The sequence below is a fragment of the Balaenoptera acutorostrata genome, chromosome 1 (genome assembly GCF_949987535.1).
Source record: "Balaenoptera acutorostrata chromosome 1, mBalAcu1.1, whole genome shotgun sequence".
NCBI classification, from domain to species: Eukaryota; Metazoa; Chordata; class Mammalia; order Artiodactyla; family Balaenopteridae; genus Balaenoptera; species Balaenoptera acutorostrata.
In genome coordinates, this window is record NC_080064.1 from 106,031,853 (window position 1) to 106,054,057 (window position 22,205).

Here is a 22,205-nt window from a genome sequence, read left to right on the forward strand (position 1 = left end):
AGAAGACAGTCAAGGACTAAGGGAAGTCTACTGAGATGGGGTCTTGAAGTCAAAACGGGGTTATCCAATCAGGAAAACAATTATGTGCTAGGTTCAAGAGATATAAAGGCAAAAAAGACACAGGGTCTTTACCCTTAAAGAGAATCCTGCTCAACAAAAAGATAACAACATGTAAACAACTAATTTCTGAACTGTGTGATAGATGTTACACTGGAGATGTGTAGACAATGCCATGAGGCACTGAGCAAGATGTACTGAATACACCTGGAAAACTCAAGGGGGATTCCATAAAAGGCCAGTTATTTAAGGTTAATGTTACAGGGCACTCAGTAGTTTTCCACACAGACAAGAGGCAGAAAGAGCTTTCTCAGTAGAGTTAATAGTATATGCAAAGACTTGGAAGTATGGAAGAGAAGCCATGTTCTAGGAACTGAAAATAGTTCAGGGTGACTGGAGCTCCGGGTGCAAGATGGGGGCCGGGGGGGAGGCAGGCAGACACCATGGGTATTTATTCCATGTGAGGCGCTTGGATTTTATCCCATGGGCGATACTATGCCCCTGAACTCCTTTTCTTTCTCCTCCTGTTCCAACATTTGAAAAGAAACAAAACCAGAATATACTGTTCTTTCAAATCTAATCACCATGTGTCAACTTTCTAATCCTTTTCCTTAGACTGTCCTTGGTCCACTGAGGTTAGGTCAAACCTTCTACACATCCCTCTCCTTCACTGGATCTGAAATTGGCTCCTACCTTTAGATTCCTCAGGGTATTTTTTGTCCAGAGATATTCTTAAAGACCTCCCAGTGGAGGTCTGCAAATTAGCAAAAGAGCCATCATTCAAAACTTGGCTATAGATGTACAATAAATATATCTACCTGATGAACTGGATGTCATTGATGTGCTTTACAATGGTTTGGATGAACACGTGTCCAATGGACAGATGATTGGAGTTGAGTTAAAATTGTTCCTTACCCAGTGATTCCCAACTTGGGAACCCTGTCCCCACTTGGAGTCTGAATAGGTAGAGATGGTGGTCCATAAGGAGTTTTCACTGCCTCAAGAAGTACAATAAAAATCCTTGATTACGCAAAGCAGGCTGCCTAAAACATTGTTTCTTTGCATTTGACTGGCATGGTCTCACTTTAACTTAGTAATACTAAATCACACAAGGGGCAGATTAGCATAGTGGTTAAGAGCACAAGGTCAGGAGCCAGACTGCCTGGGTTCCAATTGCAACCCTGCCGCTTACTAGTGCAACGTTGCCTAGTTATATAACCTTTTCACACCTAAAGTCTCCCTACCTGTAAAATGGAGATAATGATATTATTCCCTCCTAGTTGTAACTTAATAAATGCATATTGATTAAAGACAAAATATTTCAAAACAAGAGAGAAAATACAATGAAAACGTGAGGACCATTGGTCTAACTCAAGTAAAAGAAATCCCACCATCTGCTCAGATTGTGATCTGTAACACGAGAAAACACTTTTCCTTCACTGGGATTCAAAGCTTTGTCAGCCCTCTGGCTCTGGATTGAATGTGGAAGGACCTCTATGTTACCTAATTTCATTTCTCATTCTCTCCTCTAAGAACAAAAAAACGTGTCCCTCAAGCCTCTTTAGGCCTCATTATCTTGCAGATATTTCAGATTCCAATATGTTAGCCATTAAACAGACGTCTATCTGTTAGATGACACCATCCCTGGGCAAGAGCCATAGATAATAAAACAACTGCCAACTTTCTCTGGCAAACCCACATGGCCAAGAGGACAATGGTGGAAAAGATTCATGACAGAGGAGGGAGAACAAATAACAAGGCAGAGAAAAATGTTAAATACTGGTTGAAAGCCCGTAAGCCAGGGGACATGAAAAACAACTAATGCCTGGATGACTAGGAGGAGTCTGGCAGGATCCTGCTGCCAGAGTCCAGTATGGGGCCAGCTACCTTGAACTGCAGATGCGGCAATGCCTGCAGGGGAGTCCAGCACTGATTACTTCCATAGATCTGCTGAATGGCACCCATGCCAGGGATAACAAGAGTATACACAATCTACAGGGGCTAGTGAGACTGCTGGGAATGAGCAGGATGAGATCGGCTGGAAAAATACAGCCAACGGCTCTAGGGAGAACAAATGAAAATATAGAAATCGAAAGTGAGGGAGACACTTGGAAAGCTGTGCTGGTTGAAGGAAAGCGAGTGGTCAGCTCCTTGGCTCTAAGCTTGCCTTCAGGAGTGACAGGGAAACAGAGGTGGACAAGGGCAAGGTTGTCTGCTGACTGGCAAGCTATGCCTATCAGAGGAGTGAGACCTCGTTCTCTGGATGTTGTCGCTGGCTGGCTTTGCGAATTCTAAAAGCTAATACCTCGCTGTACTCAGTTTTACCATCAGTAAATGGGAAACGCTGTACCGATACCAATCAACTCAGAGGTAAAAATAGAAAACTTGGACCACAGATACTAAATGAAATGAGTCTTACTATTATTTGTATACTGATGATTTGATGCCTAGAAATACATTTACAAGGTTGACCTATATGAAATTACTAATATCTTACTATTTTTGACCTACAACTAAGGAAATTTTGTATGTTCAGCTTAATAGCTAGATAAGGGTGTAGACAAGATTTGAGATACTTAGTTATACTAAAGAAATCTACCAACAGATTTATACTACAGACCCACCCTGTACCTTGACTCCCAAAGAAAAGTTGTTTCTTTTGGATCTAAGCAAGGATGATCTGGCCCTGGGGCTAATCTTTTTTCTCTTCCTTCCTGTTAACTTTCAGCACTCTAATTCCCCATCTCACAGTCCTCTTTCTGGCTGCATACTTGTCTTTGTTGGGTGTTGCGAGGAGGGGCTGGACCTTGACAAGAGTTCCCATCTGTGCCAAGGAGGTGGCTCTACGCTCTGTGAACATGGACTTGGGACAGCAGCTGCTTCAGAGGGGGCGTCACAAACAGATCTTTACTACCAAATACTTTCCCCACAACCAGTAGAGATTCCTTCCTTTGGGTTAAGTCTTAGCCTCGTTAAGCATCCTCTTCCAGCAAGTAAATACATCCATTCCCGTGATGCACCGAATGGCTCCATTTTTAGATCACCATCCCCCGACACATGTAAGGGACATTAGGCACCGGAAAGACTGTCACCAGCCACATTCGCAGCAAACAGCAGTGCTTGCTGGAAACACTCTGAGAATTAGCTCAGACTCAGTGCCTCCTACACTTCAAGCTGCAGGCCCTATTGTTTTTTTAGTGAGGGACAACCTACTAAAACTACTTTCCCATGTAAACCAACCTCCCCATAATACAGGGCCTGCCACTGGCCCTTTCTGACAGTCCCTGCCTTGTGGAACTTGAGTGTCCTTGTTCAAGCCTCCAGGGGCGAACTCCACAGAGACAAAGACGCCCTTCCAAAAAGCTGCAGCAACTCCCTGGACTACAGAAGGGCCACTCCAAGGGGGACCTGTCATGCACCCATAGCAGTGGCTCCTGGAGCACCAGGCCAGTAAGTAGCATCTGGAGGAAACCATGTCACCTGGGACAATCCCCCTTGCAGTTGTTTTAGATACTAAGGAAGCTGGAAGTACAGGTAAATCCCAAGGTCAAGACAGGATGAAGGTTGCTGACAGAGGAGAACCCAGGGTCACAGAGTCCACGGCACCTCTAAAACAAGTTCATAGAACCTTCACTCCAGTTGACAGGTCATAATTTTAATCCTCCCCTCTTCATGTATGTGTTTGCTTCAGAGGAAGTCGCTGGGAATTATATAAAAGTTCCCAAGCTTACTCGGGCTTTCTGTAAAATCTTGGCAGCCACTCCTCACAGGGACAAGGTTTTCACTTTAGATGTGGGCTGAGACCCACAGAGTCTTCTTTCCTTATGCTCATCTGTCTACCCCCCTTTCAAGTGCAAGGTCTCTGCAGTGGCAATTCTCCCTCTAGCTGAGCACAGTGGGCTCCCCAGGCACGTGGACAGATAGACATCCCGAGGCTGCTTCTCAACCATGAGACTCAGTGCAAAGACTACTGCTTCTCTTCAGCCTCATGCCCTTTGTCTTCTCTTTGGAAAGAACTGAACCATTGGGGTGGCCACCACCAAAGATGTACTTTGACCTCTCATTTTGCTACTGAGTGACCTTCCTCAACCAAACCTCACTCTGCTTGGGCTCATCCTCTGGGAGCCCTTCCTTCCTGAGGCTCATGCCTCTGGAACTCGCTGGGTGTCTTCCTTCTCCAGGGAGCCAGGCAGCACAGACATGCACCCGCTGTGCAGAGCCAGCTCGGATGGCCTGAAGGGTGTGCATGTCTAATCTACAGTTAAGCTAAATCAGTGTCTTCCAGCAGCAGTCCGTCTCAGATTTGAATCAAAATTGCCCTTAGGGGCTTCCCTGGTGGCGCAGTGGTTGAGAATCTGCCTGCCAACGCAGGGGACACGGGTTCGAGCCCTGGTCTGGGAGGATCCCACGTGCTGCGGAGCGGCTGGGCCCATGAGCCACAACTGCTGAGCCTGCGTGTCTGGAGCTTGTGCCCCACAACAGGAGAGGCTGCGATAATGAGAGGCCCACGCACCGCGATGAAGAGTGGCCCCCGCTTGCCGCAACTAGAGAAAGCCCTCGCATAGAAGCGAAGACCCAACACAGCCAAAAATAAAAATAAAATAAATAAATAAATAAATAAAATCCAGCCATTCATATAAAAAAAAAATTGCCCTTAATCTTTCAAACAAAGACGATCTATAGATTCACTCTTTCTTCCTTTCTTAGTTAGTATCTAAAACTAGCTCCCCACTCTTGCTCTACCTGACTCACCCTTGGTTGGGGTAAAGGCTTTCTCACTCCCGAGGTCCTGGTTTTTAACTTCTCTGCCACTCGTCAACTCTGTTCAATGTTTTGTAACTAAATGAATGATTATTATTTTACTTTATATACCTGGCACTATAGGAAAAGAAATCTAAGAACAGGAAGCTGAAAAAGGTAGAGTTCTGTCTTCAAAGGGCTTCATTCTAGCAGGGGCCAGACAGAACCCAGGAACACAGACCACAAGACAAAACTTACTGTTAGGCTGAGGGAATCTATTTTCCCCCAGGAACAAGAAGGTGTTACTGTCTCCTCCTTATAGGAGGAATCTCCCACAAATAATGCTGGATATTGCACCATGGGGCTAGGCCTGTTAAAGGTAAATATATATTGACCCTTTCACCCAAAACTATATTTGGGCCACATAATTTCTGAGAAGTCTAGAAGGAAGAACAATTTAGACATAAACAATTTCCTTCCCATTGCGGAGACAATGCCTGGAAGCAAAATCTGTCAGTGTTTCCACTCCAAAAGAACCATATGTCTACTACTCTTCTCCATAACATGAACACACACACACACACACACAGACACACACACACACACACACACTTTGGTGGAGACTTCTAATCAGGGACATAATTACGTGGGAATGAAAAGTAGCAGCTCCATAAGTAAAGGCTAATGGGTGGTGACCTTCTCACACTGCAGCATGTGAATGACACTTCTTAAAGAAGCAGAAGGAACTATGATGGGCTCTGATGATGGTGATATCACAGAGCTGACACAGTGAACTCACTAGGACTCCTGTTGGGGTTCTGGATGGCCCAATGGATATCATCTCTTGTCCTCATTTGAACTCAGAATAAATTTCCAAGAAAGACCTAGGAGACTGATGTAGTAGAGACCAAAATACCAGTTTTATTGTTGATAAAAAGTGTCTGGAGACTATAACATAGATGTGAAGGCTGAAGGAGTGAGCTAGAACTCCCTGAAATAAGCTGACTTCCCAGAACTGCAGGCCTCCTCTGCTGGGCTTACCACACAGTGGGAAGAGCCCAGATGGTACACTTTCTGCAGACAAGCAGGTCCTAAAGAGTTCCAGACTCAGCAATCACATCAGTCACCTTGGTTCCCACTGAGGGGAAGGAGAAAGTGATGGGGCTAGAAGCCAGGAATACTTCTCATGGATATCTCTTTTCATTCAAATAAGAATGGGGACTAAGTGTCCTCGCCACAGCTGCCTCAAGTTCTTCTCGACACTCAGAGGGCACTGTTGTGACCCCAGCCAGCCTCTGACTGCACTGCAGTGAGAGGCTTGCAGGATGAGAGAGACTCATGAGAGGCATTTCAAAGAGTGCAGTGGGCGGCTGTGTCCTCCCCAGCTTTCCTCTCACACTCCCTTCTGGAGCCTCGGGATCGCACTGGCATGGATTGAGATCGACAAACCTGAACGTGTTTTGGTTTGAGGTTTGGCAATTTCTGTAACTCCAAAGTATTCCACAACTGTTTTGTGTTCTACAAAACCAAAAAACATTGGCCAAGCACTTTCCCCCCTAATTTTTAAGCTCATGTGTTTTTCAAGGAAATGTAATCCGTATGTTTGGGGTACATTTCTATGCAACTCATCAAACCATGCTCGTCTGTACGAGTCATTTGATGTCTAAAATGCATGGGGAAAAATCACAGATTTATACGAAGAACTGTGTTAGCACAAGCAGGGCCAGTGATGGGGCACTGGTGGGCACTGGTGGGAAGATGATGAACCAACTGGATTCTGGTTTTGGCACAGGCCACCTCTTCCCAAAGATTTATAAATAATCCTCTATATCCTCATCTATCAATTTTCCCATCTGCAAAATGGCATTAGTAATTCTTGCCCTCATCCTGCAGGCAGCTAGTGAGAGTTAAAGTCTGATTATCAGGTAATTTTGAGCTTTTTAAAGAGAAAATATAAGGGCTTCAATACTTGTCCCAACAAGTTGATTTTAGTCTAGCTTCCCAGAGCGCTGGAGGATGAAAATGGCTTCTACCTTCCCTAATTCATCCTTGTCCCTTCATGACACAGGTGACTTCAGTCTTATTATATCACAGTTTCACCTGCTAGGGACGTTCAGCCTGACTTCCTGTCCTTGACTATGGAACGCTTTATCGGGATATAGGAAGTAAATGACAAAGTCATGGGGAAGAGTCTACACAGACAGAGAATATAGGTTGATTTATGTGGAAAAGAGAAGGTTCTGGCTACTTGAGTAGGATCTTTAAGTGGATGAAGGGAGTTTAGAGAAAGAGCTCTATTCTCGATATCTGTTGAAGATAAAATAAGTCAAGTTTAAACTGTTAGCATGATAAAGCACAAAGTGCACAGACTTTGATGTCAGATGGACTTGGGTTTTCATCCCTTCTTCAGTTTACTGTGTGACACTAGGAAAGCTGCTTAAACTCTCAGAGCCTGTTTCCTCATTTGTAAAATACAGGTTGCTTTAAAGATTAGAAAGAATGTAAGTAAAAGGTCTGGAACACAGTAAGTGTTCAATCACAAATAACTTCTATAATTACTGATATTACTTAAAACAGCCTGCAGATTTAATAGGACATAATGAAGAATTTCCATGCGATCAGAAATAAATAAATAAGGCACTGACATGGGCTAATGAAGATCCATAGTTTTGCTTTCCTGGAGTTCTTACAAAGAAGAGCAGCCCACCAGGCAGGACAGACAAGTAACTGTCTGTCCTGAGCAGTAAGATATTCACCAGCCTTAAGGCAGACACAGGCCAGGGCCAAATGATGTGTCAAGGTCCTTTCTAGCCCAGTGAGAGGACAGAAGAACCTTGGGACTTTAACTGAGCTGTCATCACAATTTCCTAACCAGAGACAAATGCTTCAAGACACAAGGTCTTAATCTCAAGATTAAAGCGTGGTTCCAATTCCCAGCGCAAGCTCTAATGCTGGTCAATACAGCCACTCTATTCCAATTTTCTGTTCTAAGTCATGCCTCTGAAAAACAAGGAATCCAATGGGATGACAAAGCAAAGAAAAAAGAGACAAAAAGAAAGCAGTCTTTGGAGTGCCAAGAATAAAATAAACAAATACAAAATGCCACTGGAGATGCAGAAGGAAAGAAAAAGAAAGTAGTTGGATAACTAAAGTCAGTAGGGTTGGTCTCTGGAGACAGATGGTGTTGTCTAGAGCGGAAATTCTTAACTTTTGGTCATAGACATTTTTGAAAATTTGAAGAAAGCTGTAGACCTCTCCCCAGAAAAATGCACACGGCTCATCCACACACACGTTTCCTTTCAATATCTGGGAACTCACAGAACTCCTGAAATGCATGCATGGACCCCAAGCTAAAGATCTTAAACACCCTAGAGGCTTCTTTATGAAAGGCCAGCTTCTATTTGAGCTCCTTATCACTAACAAGTTCCTCAATAAGCCCAGAAGGCAGAGCCCTGAAAAGGAGGCAACAGGAAATGGCTCACAGGCATGTTTTGTGACCTGGACATGGAATAGAAACTAATTGGGAGGAAGAGGACTGTCTATCTGAAATGGAAGGAATATGTATTGGCTTCTTCACTGGTTAAATTTTGAAAACAAAGGCCTCTTATTTTAAACAAAGAGTCATTAACTGGAAAGCATTCGGCCTGGAGTCCATATGCCTGAGGCTATACAACTAACCAGTTGCTTGACCTAGAAAATATTACTCAATTTTGTCATCTTCAAACCAGAAGTTCAAGTGAATTTTACTTACTCAATAGATGTGACCTTAAAAAATTCTGAGGAAAATAAAATTTTAAAGAAATCTAAGTGTATTTTAAATATGATAAAAAGTTTCTTAAGAAGTGCTTTCATAAATCATTTTGTAAAGAAAATGATCACTACACACATCTGATTTTTAGCATAAACTAGGTTCTAATATAATGTGCTACACAGTTCACAAAGTGATTCTAAATATAATATTAGATAGTTTACCTGAAAACTCTTGAAGAGAAAATAGCGAAGACAAGTCCTGACAAACTGTGTCATTCAGATGTAAAAATAAGGCCCCCAAATTAGGAAAATGTCTGAACATTAAAGTAAACAGTTATTGCAAGGTCTACACACTTACAGGACACACGTGTCATATTTGCTGTTTCAGTATAGTTTATATAAAATGAAATTTTCTGATTGAATAATCTTCGATGTATCTGCTTTCCCTGCCAATTTCAGCTCTCTCCTAACTCTCTGTGAATAACAGATTTTAATATTATATATGAAGAATGACACAGGAAGGATTTAGACAGAAGCAGAGTTAACCAGGAAAATACCACAGTCCCTTAGGCTATTTACAACAGGAGCAAATAGTCCTACAAAGGTCACCAATTCCTAAGCGTTCCACAGTCTAACAACCTAATCACAATGATGATGCTGGGTCATCAAGAAAGGTTGTGTTCTATAAACTCTCTTTACTAAAGCAGAAAACATCTAGTAGAGTTTGGAAATATTTCCTAGGAGAAAAATGGTCAATTTTTAAACAAAGTTTTAGCTCTTATAGGGAATACTTTTCTGAAAAATTTTATTTGTCCACAATTCCTTTTTTTCCTGATAATGAAAAATAAAGGAGATATTACTATAGGTGCTGTAGCCACCTATAGACACTTATCAGAAAAAGTTGCAATCTTTTAATGACAATAAATCACTGTCAAATTTGTTTTAAGTGACTAAATTACCAAGTACAATGCAGGGAGAAAAACACCACGAGGGATTCAATTTGATGATTTACGGTGTGTTAACAAAGAATTTGGATAATTCAACCTTTGGGGGGCAGCTTTTTGATTCTTGGATCAACTACCCATTTCTCTTTGCCTGCGGCAGCACAGTTACCTAGCATGCAAATGTTCTCCAAAAAGCCAGAGCCAGAAGCCACCAATGGGGCTTGGGAAAAAGAATGTCATATAGCAAAGAAAGGTCAGTGAGTCTCTTGCCCAGTTTGCTCACCTGTTTCTTCCAGAATCTCTGAATCCTTTAGCAAAAGGGTTTCGGTCAATTTTTAATCTGGTGATCTGGAAACAAACAAAAAAAGCATGAATTGTATTTATATTAACTGACTTCTTTTTTGGTTGCTCCTAGAAAGTTAACAAAAATCACTGTTAACAACAGCTGTTGCTTTTATTTAGTTTCCTCTTAGTTTGAGATTTAGATTGAAGTTGATACAGGACTTGGTCCTGGCATACAGATGTCTAACCCATCTGACCCACATCTCCCTAAAAACCAAAGTTTTCCCAGTATGTGATTCTGTAAGCTCTCTTCTGTTCACCATCCTTGCCCCCAAATGGTGATAAATCACTTGCCCAGACAAACAAAGGTATCAAAATGGAAAACTGGACAATGGTCAGATCCATAGTGCATGACACACAGGAGACAGTTGAAACATGCTTGTTGAATGAATGAGTAAATGAATGAGTGAGCAAGTGAGTGAAGAACGAATGAATGGGTTCAGTCAATCCAGTCAGGTGCAATCAGGTCACCAGACAACCTGCCTCAGCCTGAAAGAACCAAATAGTTGACTGCGTTTCCCATTTCACTTAAGTTGTGCCTTTCTTGCCACTAGGGGTTGTTCATTTGATGACCTGAAATGGTCTTGTAAAAGACACAAAAAAGTAGCTGGACTTTTGTCAAGGTTGCATCCAAAGAAAAATCTACAAATGTGGGACGGGATGGGGCAGGACGCAATGCAACTCACCCAGTCTCCAAGTCCCACAAGCCAATCAGAAGAAACAAAAAAGCAGCTTCATAAGGCTGAGCAAATCCAGTGCAAACAGTTGTGTGACCCGGGTTGGATGGGTCCTTAGTAGTCATCTGGTTTGACCTCCACTCAGTGCAAGAGTCCCTCTCTATTGCATCCTATCTTAGTCCCCTCCCACTCTGCAACTGTATATATTACCCTCTCAGCCTCCAGACTAGAATGGCCTGACCAACGAATTCCATCTGCGCTCTTGTGTTTCCGCCTTTAGCCTTTGTCATGGGAGGCATTTGGATACCTTCTGTCTGAACCAGATGTTAATGACTCGCTACATTCAAGGGATAGAGACTTAGAGGTGGGGGTTAAGGAGCTCAGGAAAGCAGGAAAGTCATTCTCAATAGAAGGTAATTCTGGAAAGAAGGGGATCTCATTTTTAAGACCATCTTCCCATTTCTGATCACTGTAGAACTTATCACTAGGACGGCTGAAGTTGTTTCTTGTGTTGCAAATCTTTCCAAGTCCCTCTTCTGTCTCACTTCATCAGAGTGGAATTTCCCAAAGCCACATTCTAAAGGTCTTTAAAACGCAATGTGAGATTCTGACAAACAGGCTCTGACTTGAAAGTACCAAAGTTATTTTTTTCCCCTTAAACGTCCTTTGCCTCTAGAGTGGCACACTAATAATGTAGCACTCATAATGAAGCAAAAGCAATTTTACATCTATTTTATAGACCAGAGCAGGAGCCTGAAGCTTTGGCTTTCTAAAGTTTAGCATCTGCCCTGTGAATATTGTATTGAGTTTAAAGATTGTCACTGCTTTTCTGTTGTTGACTTAAAATCAGTTCTTTCTTCCTCCATAATCCACAGCAATAAAACACACACCATATTTTCTTTTCAAGTTGGGGTTATAATATTTTATTTTCTCCTTCAAATTGGCTTATCCTGTCTGACTCATTTATGATAGGGGTTTCTGATATAAGATTGTGCTGCTATGTTTTGGGGGCACAGACCCCTGTAAATATAACGACCTTCTATTTCATGGTCCTGGGAGAAATGGTTGAAAACCAGTTCCCCACAGCTCCCTGTATCTCAGGCCAAGGAGTCTGCACGGAGATTTAATAGACAAATGACACCAAATGTTAGGAAACACAACACCTCTATACTTGTTCCAAAGCTTTTATTGTGGGATTTGGACCGCTTTATGAAGAGTGTGATTGTGCTACTCATTATTCATTTATTATCAAGTGCCTTTTGTGTGCAAAGCAATGTGACAGGTAGCACAGGTGACAGCGTGGCAGACAGTCAGTATACAGCTGTGTACCATCCCCCCCAAGAAGTTTATAATTGAGGAGAAAAAAGAAGACATACATATTAATAGTTACAGTGTAAAACAGAAAGTGATACGGTTTGAAATAAAGGCAAAGTGTCCCAAGAGCTTAGAGGAAGCAGTAATTGCTCCGACCTGAAGGGCTCTGGGGTTTCACCTTAGAGGAAGCACGTGAGCCAAGCTGGGAAGGATGCATAGGATTTTAATGAAAACCGCAAAAAGGGGAGAAAGGAACAAGGGAAGCATTTCAGAAGAAAGGTCCTATGTAAGCCATAGAATTGAAGTGGGAAGGAATGAAGCATTTTTGAGAAACCCTGAAGAGTCCAATTTGACCAGAGCACAGGGTACAGGAAGAGAAGCAGTGAGAAAGAAAGCTGAGATGCTGGCCTGAGGCCACATCATGAAAAGCCTTTACTACCCTGCAGACATTTAGATACGCTATAGGTAGAAGAGAGCAATTCTAGCTATCCAAACCAAATTATGATCCCAGTAAATGCTTGTGCTGACAACTTAGGCTATATCTACAAGTACCAAGGGTAACAGTGACAGTATTTTGGAGGAATAAATCAATGTATTCACAACCTCAATAATCCTTAGTTTCTAATAGTCCCATGGTTCCCATATCAAGAAACTCCTGGTAGACTCAGTATAGAAAGGGATGCAAATGACAGCTTGCTGTCCTACAGGAGACAAGGATGTTGCATAAGGTGAATTCTCATCAGGTAGAAAAAGAAGTAAAAATCCTCCCCTTCCACTCCAGTGGAACATGAGAAGAGAGGAGAGAGGCAGAAGAGAAGCAATCAGTTAGACTTACAAGTGCCTTAGCTTTCTACTCAAACCAAAATCCAAGGGTGGTGGGGGGGAGACTCAGAGGAACACTGGCAGGGTCACCTCCATACACACATGGGGGTGGCTGCGCCAGTATAAGTGCTGTAGGAAGAGGCCTGAGTTAGGATCCCCAAGCCTTCCATGGCCCTTCGGCAGTGGGTCAGGGACTCAGAGGTCCTCACATGCCATGACAGGGAAGGCAGGGTGACCCCGACATAGAGGTGCTACAGTCCAGACAGGAGTCAGAGGCCCTGGATGAGAACTGAGGTGAGGCTGAGTCATTCAGGGAGGCCCAGGAGGTCCAACTGAGGCAAGAACACAAAAGCACAAGGTCAGCAGTCTCCTGCCAGTAAAACAAATCAACACAAGGAACCCCAGGACCAGCCCAGACCAGACCCCACCCCAGCAGAGGCCAGTGAGGCCCAGAGAACAGCACAGGGGTCCACAAGCAACCACAATGAGGGCTCATAAACCCCACTGCCTCCACCCCTGCCCATGCACCGTACATCTAGAGGCCATCTGGAGCAGGAGGCGAGGCTCATTTGAATAGTTAATTTTCAACCCTGCCCTCAATTATATTTATTAACTAGACTCAAATATGGTGGTCGATCTCCACCTCGTCACCTTAGACCAGGTCAGTGTCGTATTCTGACTAAAGTACTCTAAATACTCTTCAAACTGATCTCCCTTCTTCCACTCTTGTCCCTGTCCAATCTCTTCTCTTCATTCAGCAACAAAAGCGATCTTGGTTAACACACCATAGTTGGACCATGTCATTCCTTCAGTGCCTACCACTATGCTCAGAATTCAATCCAAACTCCTTGCCTGGCCTTGCGGGGCCAGCATGCCCTGACCCCTGCCTATCTCTCCACCCCCACCCACCCTCCCCTGACTCTGGTCCACAGGCGCCCGGCAACCTGAGCTGCTCTCAGTGTTGGAACGTGCCAAGCTCTTTTCCTGCTCAGACGCCTCACGTGCACTCTACCTCCAGACTGAAATGCTCTCTTCTGTACTCTTCATATAGCTGACTCCTCATCTTAAGTCTGAATCTAAATGTTATCTCCTGAGAGGGGTCTTCCTTGATCTATCCCTCCAAAATAGGATATTTCTGCCACTCTCTTTTAACTACACCCTCTTTAATTCCATCTTTACTCTTAACCCAGTTGGTAATTATACATTTATTTTGTTGTTTACATATTTACTATGTGTCTCTCCCCCTAGACTACAACTAGGAACCCTGTCTATTTGATATACCATTTTATGAAGCAGAACCGAATATGACATGCTATTCATGCTCAATGAATATTTGTTCAGTGAATGAATGGAGTGAGGGAGTAAATGAATGAATGAGGATGTGGGAAACAGAAATCACCAGTCCCAAAGCCATCACAAGTCTTAGAGAATACAGACCAAACAACTCCCCCAATCCCATTTGCTTTCACTGTAGGCATTACAGACAAAAGTCTTGAATGTCTTTCTAGTCAGAACAAGGTCTATTAGTAACTTCCATTGTAGCTAAAGCTATGCTACAGCAGTCATGCTCAAACTTGGTCTGATGATAATGAGGCAACATGGAAAATACAGAGGTTGTGGAAGCACTTTTCTTCCCTGATTTTCTTTCCATAACCTTATACTGGTGTGTGTAGTCTGAGTTATTGAAGACTATGGCACATAAGGGGGTGATTACTGGCTTGCCACCATTCATTTTAATCATTTTCCCTCACTATTTTGCCTAGTAACATAGAGGCAGTTAATAAATGAGGTATACCTCACCATGCACAGTGCAGACATAAACAGCACAACCTACAAAGAAAATGAAACCTGAATATCCTCAGTATAATTTTACAGGACCAAGGCTCAAAGGGACTTCCCTTATTAACACTCTCTTATTCTTATTATTTTTTTTTTACCATATTGCTTGAAAAGCGTTCCATCAGGATAAAAAAAAATTTTAAGCCAACATAAAAAAAAAAAATTCTGCACTAATTTGATTGGAAAGTTAGAGCAAAACTGGCTCAGTAGTTCAGGATATAATGAGTGGCTCAGAAATCCTATTGAATTTGCTTATACAACCCGGGCTGTGGTTTCAGACTTCCTATCTAGTTCATGTAGCCAATTCTCATCAAGAAATAAGACTGTATTACCTGAGAACAGGGCTGTGTCATTTTGAAATCTAGTTTCCTGTTTGGAAAAAAAAAAAAAAATCAAGGTTCAGCAGTCTTTTTCCCTTAGAGAGGACAAAGACTCTGCAATGGAAATTTCCTGCTAATTCCATGAGGACATATTGGCGTCAGCTTCTTCCAAGAAAAAGCATTAAGTGTAGAATCACCTTTATTCCAACTTCTACCACCTTTTTCTCCATGATGAGAGTCTGGGCATGGTGTACTTTCCTCTCTGCGATAAGCCTGCCAAGTTGGCACTCCAAGAGCAAATAATAGTAATAATAACTTCAGTATGCTAGCGGCCCTGGGAGTCTATGCATCAGTCAGCAAGGGTGAGAAGGAATGGGAAAGGGGGAAAGAAAAGCATAAACTATTTCATGAAAATAGAAACTCTTTCTTCACACTTCACTCCTACTTATAGCCAAGGAAGCAGAACCATGGATACATAAGGAAACTGGTAGTAGAGGTATGTTGGCTAATTATTCAGTCATTTTCCAAGCATGTAGTCAGTACTATGCATAGACTATAAATATCTTAGAATTATGGAAATGGAAGGGTCCTTCCTCCTAATTAGTGGTTTCTGGGCTTCAAAATGTCATAGGCCAATTCTAATCCCCTCCCCTTCCAACATGTGAAGGATCAACATTGGCATTACAATTTTTTATTCTACCAAATAAAGAGAATTAACAGCTCTCTATTATCGCCTGCCATCATTATTCCATAAAATAAATGACATTTTAGTAACAAACTGAAGCCCAGAAAGACAAAATACCTTGCTCAGAGTGACACAGGTAGCTAGTGGAGAATTTAGGACTAAAACCCAGGTCTCCAAATGCCTAACCCCTTGCTATCTATGGAACAGGACACTGCCTTTCCTTAGGAAGGCTGGGCAACTGTTCATTTCAGTTCCGTTCCCTCTATTGTCCTTCCTGCCTTGTGTTCCGCCAAACAAGTCCCTAAGAACAATGAGGACCTATCACTGACTCTTCTCTCTTTCCTTTCTCATAGCTTTCCTAACCCTTCCCTTTAAAAAAAAAAAATGAAGTAAACAACTTTGCTTTAAAATATTATTTGTTCTCAATCTAGAAGGTTGAAGGAAATAAAAACACAGTAATCACTGAATATAGCTCACAAAAGAGAACAGTTTATGCTACCCAGCATCTTCATGACAAGTCTGAAAATTATGGTTAGGTAACAGATCTGACTTACAGGATGCAGACCTCAAGATTCCTGGGGGAGAGACCTGAGGTTAGTTTGCTTTATTAGAAGGCACTGTATCATATTAAATCATATCTACACAGCCAAAGGGAATGTTAAACAATCACACTTGATTTACCCAGGGACTGGAGGCTTGTTAAACAGGCAAAAGCTGTTATCTAGATTTTAAAATGGGCAGAATTGAGAATGACTCATCTATTTTGAATGTCAGCACATCATGAATTCACTAACGTGACATGAGAACAGAGAGATCAAAGTAGTTACCTATTGAATACAATACCTTCGAGAGCCCATGTAGCTCCTCCAATTCCCAAGAATCCACTTTCTCTTTAATGAGCAATTTATTCTTTAAAATTGCCTCTATTCCCCACTATCCTTCATGCCTGTGCAGATGCAGGTATTTAGCAATGTAGGCTGACTACTGACAATTTGATGCCAGGTTTGTGTCCGTGACTAAATGCAGGTTCCCTCGTCTAGTCCTTGTAATTCTATGAGGCCAGGACATTTTCAGACCAGGAAACACAAGTTGAAAGGGGTTAAGAAACTTGCTCAAGGTCACACAATTCACCAGTGAAAAGGTCAGAAACCAAACTAGATATGTCTACTACCAAGTCCCATGATCTTAGTCATGGCATCCTACCCCCACCAAACCACGACTGCCCCACTCAAGTCCAAATATAGACAAAATATTTATATGAATAGGATGTACTCAGGTGCAGGAACACTGTGAAATAATGCAGAGGAAGTGAAAGGGATTTCAGGTACCCATGTTTGGTCTTCACAGTGAACTGCAGGTTTTTAGTTTTAGCTTGGGTTATATTGACCCTTCTTGGCCTCTAGAACCGATCTCAGTGAGGCAGTAGAATGGTCATTTATCGGTGTTCTAGTTTGCTCTACAAACTACGTTCTAGAGTCATATTTATTGCCACATCTCTCTGTCTTCATGAGAAAGTCATGATTAAAATGGCGGCTGGGGTAGTCTTGGAAAAAATCCAAACAATTTTTCAAAGAACTTAGACTTATATTCCCCCTTTTCTGTAACACAGTTAATCCCAAAGTTCCAGTTGCTCAAAAGCCATGTCTATATTGCTGCTCTATCTAGCACCAGAGCTTAAAAAATCTTGATTATTAAAGTTTTCTGTAAGGACTCTCCATGGTCTCTGCAATTTTACTATCTGAAGAGTTCGAGAGAGCTTAATAATTTTAAAATAGCGTCCGTGGCAAACTAAAGCTCTTCTTCTACTTTAGATCAAATGCGGCATCTAAAAGGAAAGTCCAAAGTTGGGAACACTTTACAGCTGCTGAGAAAGCCCAACAACCTATTATGAATAACAACCTTCATACAGCACTTAACATTTATTGGACTAAAGGGTTGTTGTATATCAAATTCCCCTGAAGGTAAAAAGCATCTAAGGAATTTTATCAGGACATGCCATGAAAGATAGAAAAATTCTTTCTACTCTATATGAACTGAAGATTGTATAACTCACCTTCACCTGCCTGTTACATACTAAGCCCTTGATAAATATTTAGTAAATGAATGTTTTTCCTCATTGCTTTCTTTGTCAGAGCACAGTATCCAGTATAAAAGGTATTAAGTACTATAGTATACGTCCATTTTGCTCCAAGCAGGCCCAAAAGAAAAGTAAGCAGACTTTCAAGCAAAATAAACAAGCAAAAACTCTGTTTTAGAAAAAGATTCACTGCAGGATCCTACTAATTAGACAATTTACCAAAATATGAAATACATTCTAACTTACAAAAATGAGATTCACATACAACTTTCAGAGAACTGCATAAAGTGAGATCACTTGTAAATCCATCCATTCACCCTCCTCAAAAAAAAGAACATTGTTTAGAAATGCCCACAGTAATTCCAGACTTGGTCTCTCTCTTCCCCTCACCCACTCACTGGCTAATTAGCCCACTGGCTAATGCTGATGTGTCTCAATGTCAGAAAAAGCATCAGTTCTTCCACAAAAACTTCCCTCATTCCCCAAACCAAAACAAACAAACAAAAAACCATTTCCACATCTCTGTCGTTAAGTTATTCCACTGTATTATCATTATGTACTTATGTGTCTTTCACTCAACTAAAACTCTTCCTTTCTTAGGGAGGAACGTCTTAATCTGCTAAGCTTAGAATATCATAAATTCTCAATAAATATTAATGGAATGAATGAATATATTACTAACATAAAAACATACACATCTTAGGGTGTGGTGGTGAGCACACGGAGGCCAATTTAGTCTGAAAGTGTAAATGGAAGCAGTGGGTCTGACATAGAGTTTGAGAGGCTTGATGACTTTGATGTAGCCTGATGGACGGCTCCACGGAGAGGATAAGAGGGAAGGAATGAATCAAACCTCAAGAATTTCAAGTGATAAGGAACATTTGCCAGGATGTAGTAGAGATCATGAAACATGGGTACAAGTATAGAGAGACATGAAAATGACTTAGGAGGTTTGGTCCTCCTGGTCAAAGATCTTGCCTCTGATCTAAATGTAGACTCTGACAGCTGCTACTAGGCATTACCGCCTTGTCATCACCAGTGCCGCGTGTGCACCGCCAGCCTGGTGTCTCTCATTCCAGCATTTCAGTGCCATGCAGAAGGACGAAGCACTTCTTACAAAAGGATGAATAAACTCCTTTAAAAGCGGCTGCAGCAGGAGACTCTCCAAGGCAGCCTCTTACCTGCTGGTTCTGATAGGCCGTGACTGTGGTAAACACGGTCTCAGGAAAGCTGAATGTTTTCACTCCATCCCCAACAGGGACGGGTTTGGTGGGTGAAAGGTCGCTGCTGAAATCCTTGCGAATCACATGAACCCGAGGCTGGTATTTGTGCATAGAGTGAAGAATGATCTGAAATGAGAAGGGGAAACATTAGTCCAGCGTTGTCTCTAAGGTCCCTACATCTTTTCCAGCTCTCATGCAAACAAAATTACAGGATAAAAGCGTTACAGGAAGAGCACAGTTTAGAGGTGGGATGTATGGGAAACTGGAAATCAGTGTACTTTCCCATGGCTGGAAGGACTAAGTAATTGGATAGCATCACATCCCATGGAACCATGTAGCAAATATCCCAATCATAGGTGGTGAGTGCAATATATTTGCTTTAATTGGATAAATACTGAATGAATTGGTTCCAGTACCAGCAGACATCACTCCACTAAAAGGTCTCAGAACCTCTGCTATGTGACAGTTGTTCCCTCCTGCTTCAAATTTTCAGCATGGGTCCATCTGTCTTTAAATTCTACAAGCTATTATTTGCACTTTGTTATTGATTTTACGGACATTCTCTTATGTCATGTCAGAGTTAAGGATATATGTGTCTTCTCTCTTCCTTAGAAAATTATCATTTCCCTAAAGATAGGAGCCTTGGTTTTAGCTTCTTTCATCTCCCCATAGCACCCAGTATGGATCCCGGCATCCAGTGAAAATTCAGTATGTGTTTTACTGCCAAAAATAAATTAATAACATCAGTTGCACCAATTATACCTGGCAAGCCTAACAACCTATTCTTCTCTTATAAATTCATAAATTTCTTGACCAATCAGCCAGAACTGTCCCCACAACAGTTTCCCTGAGTTTACTGCCCTGTGAGTTGTTCTATTAAATACTGTGATTTCTTCACCATTTTAAAATGTGTCCTCTGTTTCTGTCGCTGCATTCTCCTGACTTGATCGTGACTTACAGCAGACGTTTGCTAAATGTTAGATTTGTAATAAACGTAATTTCACAAAAGGAAAAAAAATTTTTATGCTTACTTACTTAAAATGACTCAAAGATTCATTTGAGATTCTCAAAATCGCAAATGAATTTGAGAATCTCAAAAAGATTCTTATTTTACCTGTTTGAAAAAAGCCTGGGGCTAGTCAGTTCTAGAGCAAAAAAGGGGGAAGAGGGAGGAAGAGGAAGATGGGATTATTTGACTCACATGTCCTTGATCATCCAATTCATTGTTGGTCAGCTTGAGTTTGTCGAAACTGACCACCTGTCTCATCCAAGTATCTCCAGAAGCTAGAGAATCAGGGTGTATATAAACTCTTGGGGGCACAGGGGAATCAGCGTTGCCAGCCACCATCCACTTGGAGCTGTGATACACATATCTGAGACAGAGAGGGAGAGAGGAGAACTCAGAGACAGATGCAGAGAGGGAATAGAGGCCCAGGAAACAATTAGGGACAGGAGGGGAGGAGACACAAAGAGATGAGAAGAATGGAGTAGGACGGATTAAACAGAGAATACAGAGGAGAAAGAGAGAAGGGTGGATAACCAGGGAAAATGAAATAGAGATGGAAATGGAAAACAAGACGGGTGGGGGAGGGCAGAAAAGTGTTGTAGTTAATGATCAAAGCTGCAGCTCTCACAAGGAAAACATTCTCACAGTCCTTTTTCTTTCTTCTTCCTCTCCTTGCCTTGCACCCCTGTGTGCACACAGGCATCCTGAACCCACGTGTTTAGCTATGGAAAAGGTATTTTACTGCAACCTTTCACCTTTCAAATGCAAACCATATAATCCATTGGCCACTTGTTCAGGATTTGGTTCCTTATTAAAAACATCTTCCATATTGTCCTATAAAACACAGCCATGTGCAGAGACCCTCCAAGCCCCTCACTTGTTAACCATTTCCTAGCTAAGAGTCTGAATTTAGAAGCATTTCAATGAAAACCTAGTTTTGAACATCTTCATCTTCCACTTTATTTTCCCACAAAGTCACTGCAAATGAGACTAGGTTAATCAAAGTCTTCCCACTAACTGGGAAGACTTAGCGGTGTTTCTGGGAATGGCTGCACTAAGGCAGAGACTTCCATTTTCATTGAAATGGAGGATGTTTTTAAAGAAAAGAGCATCTCCCCTCCTAAGTCCTACATCAAGACCACTTCTTTCTTAGCCAGCTCTCCCTCTAAAATACAAGTAATGGTCTTCTCTATTCACCTCTCACCTCCAAATTCATGGGCTCAAGGCCAAGTTCTGAAATATCTCAAAAATGAGCCATGACTCACTGATGTGACTGAGAGCTCAGGAGATCAATTAAGCCACAACTTGTTTCAAACAAGAACTATGTGTAAGACACGTGGAGACTATGTTGGCTTTTAATGGCTTTGAAGGAAAGTTATTTAGCAAACTTGTTCACAACCTGTTTTAATGAACAATAATTCCCCTTAACTAGATGTTCTTCTTGAGGTCTTACCCAATTCTCTCATTCTTCCCCTCCATCATCCACAGGATAATCCATCAGGTATATGATTGAAGGTACTGTACTAATCCACTTCTCCCATTTTCCAAAATAAATCATCTCGACTCACTTAGTATTTCATAAACCAAATCATTCAATGTGTTAATCACTTTCAATGTTAAGTGAATTAGTTTTAGACTTAAGATCCATTTGATTTTTGCTACTCTGGCAGACATTATACAATCCCACTCTTTAGAGAGATGTAAGGAGGATTCCAGACCAAACCATTACTGGTTCTGACTTCCTACCTCTAGTGACTACTTCCTGTCTGGTGTTCTGCCACAGGCCATTGGCATGTCCTTCATCCTTGTTCCCTATCCAGTACACTGTACAGTGCACTGTTAAAATGCTTCATCTAATGAGTTTATAGAACCATCCTGGGATACTGGTGATGCCCACAGTTCCACATCTCAGAGTCATCCTTACCTGTATCTTTTATTGTCCACAGGTACAATGTCCATTGCTATGTAGTACTGCTGGTGTGGATCCAGGCCAGTGATTTTCACTCTCATGGCAGGAAACATCCTCCTGTGGATGGGAATAATGTAGGAAGCTCAGCAGTCAGAGGGGGAGAAGTAGCAAGAGTAAAAACTTGATGAGTCTCTTCTTAATAGGAATGCTAAGCACACAAAGTCTGATATCCTCTAATTCTCAAAGTTGGCTGTTTTTTTTCACTTTGGAAATTATCACTATCAAATATGCTGAGGATTTACATTGTTGAAATAGCACCTTTTCTTAACTTAAATTGAACTGTTTGATTATTCATACACTCAAAGACCTCATACCATAACTTGTTTTATAGTATTAGTTAATCTTTAATGTGAGATAGATGGATAGACAAGAGATAGATAGATAGATAGATAGATAGATAGATAGAATGTGTGTATATACATTTCCTATTAGATTATAAC

At 41.7% G+C, this 22,205-nt stretch overlaps 1 protein-coding gene across 2 annotated transcripts in view; it reads right to left on the reverse strand.

Annotated features, from left to right (window-relative positions):
* Positions 1-22,205, reverse strand: part of TBX15 (T-box transcription factor 15) — a 107,814-nt gene that overhangs the window by 20,604 nt on the left and 65,005 nt on the right. For both annotated transcript variants that reach the window (XM_007169309.3, XM_007169310.2), the window contains exons 3-6: positions 21,721-21,822; positions 19,992-20,163; positions 18,749-18,916; positions 9,775-9,839 (exon numbers count right to left, since the gene is read on the reverse strand). In XM_007169309.3, coding sequence (XP_007169371.2) covers positions 9,775-9,839; positions 18,749-18,916; positions 19,992-20,163; positions 21,721-21,822 — 507 coding nt within the window. The remainder of the gene's footprint in view (positions 1-9,774; positions 9,840-18,748; positions 18,917-19,991; positions 20,164-21,720; positions 21,823-22,205) is intronic.